Source organism: Notothenia rossii, assembly GCF_949606895.1.
Source record: "Notothenia rossii genome assembly, chromosome: 1".
Lineage (NCBI taxonomy): Eukaryota > Metazoa > Chordata > Actinopteri > Perciformes > Nototheniidae > Notothenia > Notothenia rossii.
The window spans coordinates 49,603,757-49,613,991 of record NC_136912.1 but is presented as its reverse complement, the minus strand read 5'-3'; the positions used below and the strand labels follow the sequence as shown (position 1 = coordinate 49,613,991).

The following is a 10,235-nucleotide window of genomic DNA, read 5'->3' as shown; positions in this document are numbered from 1 at the left end:
GGGCTCTGATCAAGCTGCGACAACATCAGCGGAGTGTGGCTGACTACGCCATCGAGTTCCGGACTATGGCAGCCGACAGCGGCTGGAACTCCGCTGCATTGTTTGACGCTTTCGTCAGCGGTCTCTCGGATTCTTTACAAGACCAGCTGGCGCCTCTCGATCTGCCCGCTGACTTGGACTCTGTCATATCCATGGCTATAAGGATAGACAATCGTTTGATGGAGAGGAGAAGGAATAAATCCAAGGATGCGGTTGATCCGCCTCTGCAGAGGAGACGCTCGCCGCTGGATATTACTTCTTCTTGGAGGCTCCGTCACCCCTCACCACCTGCGTTCCGGACAACAGCGCCCCCTGGCTCCGTGGAGGAGCCAATGCAGTTGGGCCGCGCCAAGCTGTCGCTGGCAGAATGTCAGTGTCGATTCAAGGAGGGTCTGTGTTTCTACTGCGGGCAGCGCGGACCACAAGCGGCTTGTCCGGTAAAAGAGGAGGCTCACCAATGAAGAGGAGTACGTTGGTGAGCCGGATCTCTTCCTCTGACTTTCCTCCTCGCACCCTGACCCGGATCCAGGTAAAAACAAACAATGTAGTTACTCATGGTGTTCTCATTGACTCAGGGGCGGACGAAAGTCTTATGGATTGGGGTTTAGTTAAAAAATGGGACATAAAAACTAAACCTCTACCCCAGCCTCTTGAAGCGAGTGCTCTCGATGGGCGGCTGTTGTTTAAAGTGACTCACCAAACAGAGCCTTTGGAAGTAAGATGTAATGATAACCACCACGAGACAATGTCTTTTCACTTATTTAACTCAGCCCAACATCCACTCATTTTGGGGTTTCCCTGGTTGAAACTTCATAACCCTCACATAGATTGGCAATCTGGGAGGGTGGAGGAGTGGGGAAAGAATTGCATTGATCACTGTTTTAAGCAGGTAGCAGAGATTGACAGGAGATGTAACACTGGGAGTGTTAGGCAGGATACAGTCCCAAAAATATATCTTCCGGATGTACTTTCAGTTCCTTCCTGCTACCACGAACTTAGTGAAGTCTTTAGTAAGTCCAAAGCTCTGGCTCTTCCTCCTCACCGCTCCTATGACTGTACTATTGACTTGATTGCCGGGTCTCCCATTCCTAAGGGTCGACTTTATGCCATTTCAGGACCTGAGAAAGAGGCCATGAAGGACTATATTGATGCCTCCCTCAAAACAGGGCTTATTCGTCATTCCTCATCCCCAGCAGGTGCAGGGTTTTTTTTCGTGGGCAAAAAGGATGGGTCTCTTAGGCCCTGTATCGACTACTCACCTCTCAATGACATTACGGTTAAAAACCGGTACCCCCTCCCTCTCATCTCGTCCGCTTTCGAGCAGCTTCAGGAAGCCAAGGTTTTCACCAAGTTAGACCTGCGTAACGCCTATCATTTGGTCAGGATCAGGGAGGGCGATGAATGGAAGACGGGTTTTAACACACCTTCAGGCCACTATGAATACCTTGTAATGCCATTTGGATTTTCAAACGCTCCTGCAGTTTTCCAGGCTACGATCAACGACGTGTTGAGGGAGTTTCTGAACCGTTTCGTTTTTGTTTATCTGGACGACATTCTGATCTACTCCCCTGACCTTCACACCCACAAACAACATGTCCGCCTGGTTCTACAGAAACTGCTCCAAAATAGGTTGTTTGTCAAAGCTGAAAAGTGTGAATTTCTTGTAGAAACAGTCACTTTTTTGGGCTTCATCATTTCCCCAGGTCAGGTTAGGATGGACCCAGAGAAGGTTAGCGCAGTAGCCTGTTGGCCTACCCCTGACTCTCGCAAGAAAGTGCAGCAGTTTTTAGGCTTTGCTAATTTTTACAGACGTTTTGTGCGGAGCTTCAGCGCTATTGCAGCCCCTCTTCATGTCCTCACGTCCCCTCAGGTGGCTTTTGTGTGGTCTCCTCAGGCTGAGGAGGCTTTTTCTCGGCTGAAAAAGATGTTCACCACTGCCCCCATACTTACCGTGCCGGATCCCACTCGCCAGTTCGTGGTGGAAGTGGATGCCTCCAACGAGGGGGTGGGAGCGGTCCTCTCCCAGCAACAACAGAAGGACAACAAACTTCACCCCTGTGCTTTCCTGTCCAGGAAGCTCTCCCCGGCAGAGAGAAATTATGATATGGGAAACCGTGAGTTGCTGGCCGTGAAGTTAGCGTTGGAAGAGTGGAGGCATTGGTTGGAGGGAGCCGAGCATCCTTTTGTGGTCTGGACCGATCACAAGAACCTGGAGTACATAAGAAAGGCCAAAAGACTGAACTCCCGCCAGGCTAGGTGGACCTTGTTTTTCAACCGTTTTGACTTTGTTCTTTCCTACAGGCCGGGGTCTCAGAATGTCAAGCCTAACGCTCTGTCCCGCCTGCAGTCAAGGAGCCGGAACCCATCATCCCATTGAACCGGGTGGTAGGAGCGCTGACTTGGCCAGTAGAGAAGGAGGTAATACGTGCCAATGCTGGAGCTCCTGCACCAAGGGGTTGCCCGCCTAACCGGATTTTTGTTCAGGAGGCCGTGCAACCACAGGTGATCCACTGGGCTCACATTTCGCTGCTCACCTGTCACCCCGGAGTCAAGAGAACTATGTTCATTATTAAACAACGTTTCTGGTGGACATCCATGGAGAAGGAGGTGAAGGAGTATGTGGAGGCGTGCCCTATCTGCGCTCGAAACAAGACATCTTCCAGGTCGCGAATAGGACTATTACAACCACTCCCTATTCTCAACAGGCCGTGGTCAGAGATCTCCATGGACTTCGTCACTGGCCTGCCCCTCTCTAGAGGTAAAACCACAGTTCTCACGGTAGTGGACAGATTTTCCAAGATGACACATTTCATTGCTCTGCCCAAGATGCCCTCAGCTAAGGAAACGGCGGAGGTCATGATGCAGAATGTGTTTCGGCTTCATGGTTTCCCTAAGGATATTGTCTCAGACCGGGGCCCCCAGTTTGTGTTACGCTTCTGGAACGAGTTCTGCAGCCTCATCGGTGCCACGGTCAGTTTCTCGTCTGGATACCATCCGGAGTCTAACGGCCAGACAGAGCGCCTAAATCAAGAACTGGAGACCTGCCTGCGCTGCCTGGTGTCCCAGAATCCATCCTCCTGGAGCGAGCACCTCACCTGGGTTGAGTATGCACACAACATCCTCCCTACTTCTGCCACGGGCCTGTCCCCGTTTCACTGTGTTTATGGCTACCAGCCGCCACTGTTCCCAGCCACGGAGAGGGAGGTCACGGTCCCGTCTGCCCACGCTCTGGTCAGGCGTTGTCGGCGCGTGTGGGCTGCGGCTAGGAAGATACTCTGCAGGAATGCGCAACTGGTTAAAAGAGCAGCAGACCAAAAACGCCGACCAGCCCTTGTATACCAGCCAGGCCAAAAAGTCTGGCTCTCTACACGAGACCTTCCCCTCCACGTACTCTCCCGAAAACTGGCTCCCCGGTTTGTGGGTCCTTTTCCCATCACCAAGGTCATAAACCCAGTCTCAGTGAGACTACGGCTTCCCAGGGCCATGAAGGTACATCCCACCTTCCATGTAGGGAAATTAAAACCGCTATGGTTCCCACCGTCAAAACCCCCCCCCCCCGCCCCCCCGGATGATCGATGGAGGTCCGGTTTACACGGTCAAGTCACTATTGGCTAGTCGGAAAAGGGGTAGAGGGCGACAGTTACTGGTTGACTGGAAGGGTTATGGTCCTGAGGAGCGGCAATGGATTCCTTCCCGCTTCATCATGGATTTTGACCGCCTCAACTCAGAGGAGCCTGGGCCGTCAGGAGCCGTCCCTAGAAGGGGGGGTACTGTCATGTCCAAGAAACTGATAGTGAAAGTTTTAGGGCTGCCCCCGACCAAAGATTTTCCTGGTCGACCACTGGTCGTCAGGTAAGGCCACTGGTCGACCACTGATCGACCAGTGGCGCGAATGAAAGCGCACGCAGAGACAAACCGCCTTTTTCGCGCAACCGGCAAGTAATTAAATTATGATTCTGAATGTGTTGGAAAAATCAACAAGGAGACTGTCCTAACATTTTGTTAATTTATTTCAACACAACACACCATATAAAAACATCACACAACTTATGAACTTTTAAAACCAACACAATAACTTTATAAAACAAACAAAAAACAGTCTTCTGTTAAAAAACTAAATTTAAACTATATTTTTCGTTTCTTTTAAACATGTAAAATAAATATAAATTATATAAACAAACGAATAAATAAATATAGGCTCAAGCCAACTTAAATATTGAAATATCAGTGCAAAAGTAAACAGGCCTACAGAGAAGTATTCTCAACATGAAAATAAAACTTTCAGTTTTTTCCTGAGGTCGGAATGCAAAAAAAATGATAAATATACCGCAAAAAAATAACTTAAACACTTCAGTTGAACGAACGAAGAACGAAAACTATAAACTACAAAACTATGGTGTTATATTAGGCTAGGCCTATACCTGACTTTCAGGGTTTCCCTCCGATCTTAGTCTTCTCATATTATGAGACAAGAACACGAGTTTGTCTGTGTTGTCCGGGAGAAGTGAGCTCCGCGTCTTGCTCACAATGAAGCCGGCTTTGGAAAATATGCGCTCCGATGGCGTGGATGTGGAAGGGATGGAGTGGATGCGCTTAGCTGCTCTGGCAAACTTAGGATAGCGTTCGTCATTCATTTTCCACCAAATCAGTGGTCCCTTGTCAACCTTGGTTCTGTCCTCCAAGTATGTCTTCATTTCATTTTTCTCTTCTTCCGTCTGTTGATCTTCATCAAAGGCCATCAGCATTGATATGTCCTGCTGCTTTTCCCTTTGCCTCTTTGGTGTGGGCTCACTTTCCTCTGCGCCGCTGCTGTCCTCTCTCTGAGCAGTAGCTTCTTCTGCTGGAGATAAACTCTCAGCCAGATCCCACACCGTTGTGTATGCATCGTCCCGTTTCTCTGCACCGAGGAATGACAAGCTCTTGAACCGTGGGTCAAGGACTGCAGCTTGAATATATATGCTGCCCTCCAGACTCCCTGTGAGCTCCCACCTTTTGTCGATTTCCTCTGTGATTTTTTTCTTAACTGCCTTCACGGTCGTGCTGTCATCATCACGACTCAACAAGTGGCGCCTCTTCATGTTGACGAGCATCGGCAGCGTAGCAGACAGAGATGCGTTTATATCTTGTGAGAGCAGCTCGGTGAGGGTGATCATGGGCCTCAGCACTGAGACAATGTCCTCCGCTGTCCTCCATTGGGCAGTTGTGAGATCCAGATCTCGGTCAGACTGATGGGTGGTCCCGGGTTCTGAAAGCACAGCTGTAACCGGACATCTCTGTTCCAGAAGATGCTCCAGCATTGAATAAGTGGAGTTCCATCGTGTGGACACATCTTGTATCAGTTTGTGTTCAGCCACATTCTGTTGCTTCTGTTTCAAAGTGAGAGCTGCTGTTGCCTTGGCACTTTTTTTGAAGTGTCCCACAAGGCGTCTGGCAGCAGCAATCACTCGGCAGATGGGATCTAATTTAACAGCCGCGTTTATGCACAACTGCAAGGTGTGCCCCGCACAACGAATTCCCTGGACATTACCCCAGCACGGGTTTTGAGATAGCTGTTTAGCGCACAACACCATATTAGCGGCATTGTCGTGTACCACAGCGACCCTCTTTTCTGGCGGAATCCCAAACTCCTCCATCACTTCGCTGAGTCGCTCTGCTATGTTGGCAGCTGTGTGGCTCACCTCCAGCACTTTAGTCTCCAACACGAATGAATGTAAAAGCCATTTTTGGGAAATAAAGTGTGCCGTCACAGTCATGTAACCATCCATTTGGTTGGAGGTCCATGTGTCAGTAGTGAAGCTGACTGCTGTGCAGGCTTTAAGTTTCTCCAAAAGTACCTGTTTGGTCGTGTTATATTTGTTTTTAATGGCGTGCATTACGTTGTCACGTTTGGGTACAGTGTAACCCGGTTCGATGAACTTCATCATCTGTTTGAACCCTTCCCCCTCGACAATGTTTACAGGTCTCATGTCCAGTGCCACAAAATCTGCAATTTTGTCGGTGATGTCTCTCTTCCTTTTCTCGGAAAGAGGGGGCTTCAAAACGAGTGTTGTCTGTGAGAGTTTCAATGGCGGCTGCGAAGATGAAGTTGAGGTAGATGCGGTGGCCCTATCAACGTATAGTGGATGAGCCTATTGAGAGAAATGCACATTAATTTAAGTTTACACTAATAGCCCATAATATGATAATACATTTTATCTAACAGACTTTTTATTAAGGCTAGAGCCGCAGAGCGTCCATCTTTTAATGGCTTGAACGGTACTTACATGTTTCAGGTGATAAGTCATGTTTGTAGTTGATGAATGATAGGAGAATATTTGCTTGCAAAGTTTGCATATCACTTTCTTCGGGTTGTCTGTAATTTTTTTCGAAATGCTCCCAAGCTCTTGATTTTACGCCTGACATGGTTAAAACTATCAGCTTATCTGACGTGAAAACAAGTGACTCACTGTCACCTCCTGTTTCCCGTTTTTTTTTTTTTTTTTTTTTCTCAATCTGTTTTTTTTTTTTTTTCGGCGACCAACGACCAATTAAATCTTGACCTACCAAAGACTCTTTGTCCGACTAACCTTTGGTCGACTAATCGGGGGGCAGCCCTAGAAAGTTTATTCTTTATGTTAGAGTTGTCATGTCCCTTTGTCTTGTGCTTTATGTCTTTGCCCTTAATTATTTCTTCCTCTCATTTCAGGCCTCCACGCTCCCCGCCCCTTTCTGTCTCCTGCGTCCTTGATTATTTTCCCCGCCCTGATTGTTTCCAACTGTGTCCCCTTTACTTACCTGTGTATATATTGTGTTAGCTCCCTCCTGTTAATTGTCAGTTCGTTGTCTCTCGAAGACCTACGTATCGGCTTACCTCACGGACCTTTCACGGACCTATGCTATAGATCACGATTCTAGTTTTCCTCGAAAGAGTGTTTCGTTTTCCTTATTTTATTACTGTGTTTAAAAAACGGTAACAACGGACTATTTTTCTTAGCGGATGCATGTCAATTTAAATCAATACATACAACTATTTTTTAAATCAATACAACTATTTTTAAATCAATAAAAACATTTTCTAAATCCATAAAAGCATTTAAATTAATATTGGGAGTCATGTCGTTACTTTGTTGAGAATGTGGCCATGTAATAAGCGGGATAATTTGCAGCGACTTGTTCCTTAAGGGGAAAATAACACCCGTCATGTGTGTGTAGAGGTGTGTGTGGTTAAAACACTTTCATGAAGTGAAGGAGGTTTTCCTTCTATAAAACAGTTGTGGGCAGCCGTGAGTGTCACGGACATGAATTCATAGATCAAGGCAGACTGGTGCACACACTCTCCTGTCCTGCCAGGCCGTAGAACGCCCGTTCTAAGCCGTGTTCCTCACTCCTCACATCCCAAGCTGCATCCCCACAAGTGTATTATGTTGTTACATCGTTTCAGATGTTATGTTTCAGTTGTGCTCTGTCTATGTTCAGTGATGCAAACTTGTCACCTTTTGGCGAAATTCGCCGTTTTGAATCCAAAATAGGTCGTTTGTGTGATTCATGTAAATCTGCAATAAAAATATTTTTGGGGTATGGGGGGCTCTGGGACCCGGAGTAATCTGCGGCGGTGAGCTGTTATGTGCCATCATGACACGCATGGTGTTCTTTTTTATATATATTATAATGAAGTGCGAGCTGTGTGCGCGAGTCTTCCTGCCTGTCGGCTCTGCTCATGGTGGATGTATAATAAGGCTCTGCTGCTCCGACATGATGGTCTAGCTTCAGCAGTTACATTACCTACGGGTGCGTTCGTTAATATTAACTGTGCGTCCGGACTCACTGTGCACAGACTGGACCGCTGGTGAACAGCTGTTAGAACGGGCCGTTCAGGTGTTCAGAGCAGAGCTCCCTGTCGGAGCGGCAGAGCGTGATGTGAACTGAAAAGTTTTTCTGTGGTAATATTATTTAAGGAATCGTTGAGCTAGCTAGCTAGCATACATTGTCACTATCTGCTTACGTTAGCTTTAGCCTTCTATTTCTAATAGTTTTTTTCATAGGCTATAAACAGAGGTGGTATAAGTATATATATATTGTACTTGAGTAAAAGTAGAAGTACTCAGATCTTGTACTTGAGTAACAGTAGAAGCACATAGATCTTGTACTTGAGTAAAAGTAGAAGCACTCAGGTCTAGTACTTGAGTAAAAGTAGAAGCACACAGATCTTGTACTTGAGTTAAAGGAGAAGTACTCAGATCTTGTACTTGAGTAAAAGTAGAAGTACTCAGATCTTGTACTAGAGTAAAAGTAAAAGTACTCAGATCTTGTACTTGAGTAAAAGTAGAAGTACCAGAGTGTAGGAATACTCTGTTACAGTAAAGGTCCTGCATTCAAAATGTTCCTCAAGTAAAAGTAGAAAAGTATTCTCATCAAAATATTGTGAAAGTAGCGAGAGTAAAAGTAGTCATTGTGCAGATTGGTCCATTTCAGAATAATATATATGATATGTTTTATAATGATTGATCATGAAAGTGTTCCCAAAGCTGGTAAAGGTGAAGCTAGTTTGAATGACTTTGTATACTGCAGGGTAGCTTGTGGATTTGCTCCAGGTGGAACTAAAGTCTGATTTAACACTTGATTATATTTCACATCATTCATCCACATCTGTAAAGTAACTAAAGATATTAAATACATGTAGTGGAGTAGAAGTACACCATGTACCTCTGAACTGTAGTGGGGTAGAAGAACAAAGTAGCAAAACATTGAAACACTTAAATAAAGTACAAGTATCTCAAAATTGTGCCCAAGTATAGTACTTGTTGAGTTTATGAACTTAGTTACTTTACACCATGTGGCTATAAAGATAGAAAGACTAAGCCTTGCACAGAGGCATGAAAATACATTTTCAAAATGCTCAATAGTGCTGCCAAAATTATAAACTGACTGCGACACAATCAAAATAAATGCTTTTATATATTTCTATTAGATGTGACTCTTTGGCGTTTCTGTTATTATTAACACTGCTGCTTTAGTTGTTCTGCTAATATCCTCTGTTATTCCTCATTTTAAAGCCGATATTCCGTGGGGTGGGGGAGCCGGGGGCTCGGATCCTTGTCACCTTTTTCATACAGATGAGTTTGCATCCCTGTATGTTAAAAAGCCTCAGTCACCTTAATTCATGTAAGAAAAACATCTCAGGTCAGTAACACTCAAAGCTAAATGTGCAATACCATGTTTAGCTATGTTACTATTTATAATGTTATTGTTGTTACATCAGAAGATGTACATATTGGAATGATTTCTTAACTTACAGTAGGCTATTTTTTACAATGTGTGTTGGAAAGATTTATTAAATTACTATGAATATTGTCATTGTGGAAGGCTTTTAGAGAAGGGTGAACTATAAGCCTGAATTACATAACATTTTATACCTAAAAACATAAAAGCCACAATAAATAAATCACAATTATTGTAGTTATTTTTACCTCCCGTATTGCTTTCAACCCACCAGCTTTTAAGGTGTTGTTACGTCACTAACTGTAAGCTTGTCACATACAGTCTATGGTCACTCAGAGTAACCTACGGTTAATTTAGCTGCTGGAGAAGAAAGATCAGGGGGGGAGAGAGCTGTGGTTGATGGGCCATTAGTTGTGTAAATACACAGCTGAGAGCAGCCGTTTCATTCAGACTGTTTAAAAAACGGTAACAACGGACTATTTTTCTTAGCGGATGCATGTCAATTTAAATCAATACATACAACTATTTTTTAAATCAATAAAAACACTTTCTAAATCCATAAAAGCATTTCAATTAATACTGGGAGTCATGTTGTTACTTTGTTGAGAATGTGGCCGTGTAATAAGCGGGATAATTTGCAGCGACTTGTTCCTTATGGGGAAAATAGCACCCGTCATGCAGATCAGGATCCCTCCACCACGCTTTGGGATCCTGATCTGCCGACGAGGCTCCATTAAAATATAAATATTTTTAGTGAATTACTGAGTTTAGGCACGTTAATAACGTTTTAATGAAGTTGAATACAGTATATTCATATGTGTCAGTTATTTCATGTCAATTCGGCAAACATAAACATAAATGATCGTGGTGAAGATGATGATTAAATTAGGATTAAAAATCGAGAGCCGGGCTGCATTTCCTCCTGTTCGTTTTTTTCGACTAAACAACCTTATTTTGTTAAATAACAACATGGTGATGTTTTGTAAATGATTACATGT

The 10,235-nt window shown here is 44.8% G+C and overlaps 2 protein-coding genes across 2 annotated transcripts in view; one reads left to right on the top strand and one right to left on the bottom strand.

Annotated features, from left to right (window-relative positions):
• Window positions 1–10,235, top strand: part of LOC307037398 (glycine receptor subunit alpha-3-like) — a 238,963-nt gene that overhangs the window by 192,779 nt on the left and 35,949 nt on the right. The gene's annotated exons all lie outside the window — the stretch shown is intronic.
• LOC307037391 (E3 SUMO-protein ligase ZBED1-like) lies at window positions 4,362–6,357 on the bottom strand. Its single transcript, XM_079678226.1, has 2 exons — window positions 6,303–6,357; window positions 4,362–6,167 (listed from the first exon to the last, which is right to left on the bottom strand). The coding sequence occupies exons 1-2, from the start codon at window positions 6,321–6,323 to the stop codon at window positions 4,455–4,457; spliced, it is 1,734 nt and encodes a 577-aa protein (XP_079534352.1). The 5' UTR covers window positions 6,324–6,357; the 3' UTR covers window positions 4,362–4,454.

Excerpts from the sequence above, each read along its gene's own strand:
- LOC307037391 (XM_079678226.1), bottom strand. The coding sequence starts at position 6,323 with ATGACTTATCACCTGAAACAT. Across the intron at positions 6,168-6,302 it reads TGACTTATCACCTGAAACAT|GCTCATCCACTATACGTTGA; the intron begins GTAAGTACCGTT and ends TTCTCTCAATAG.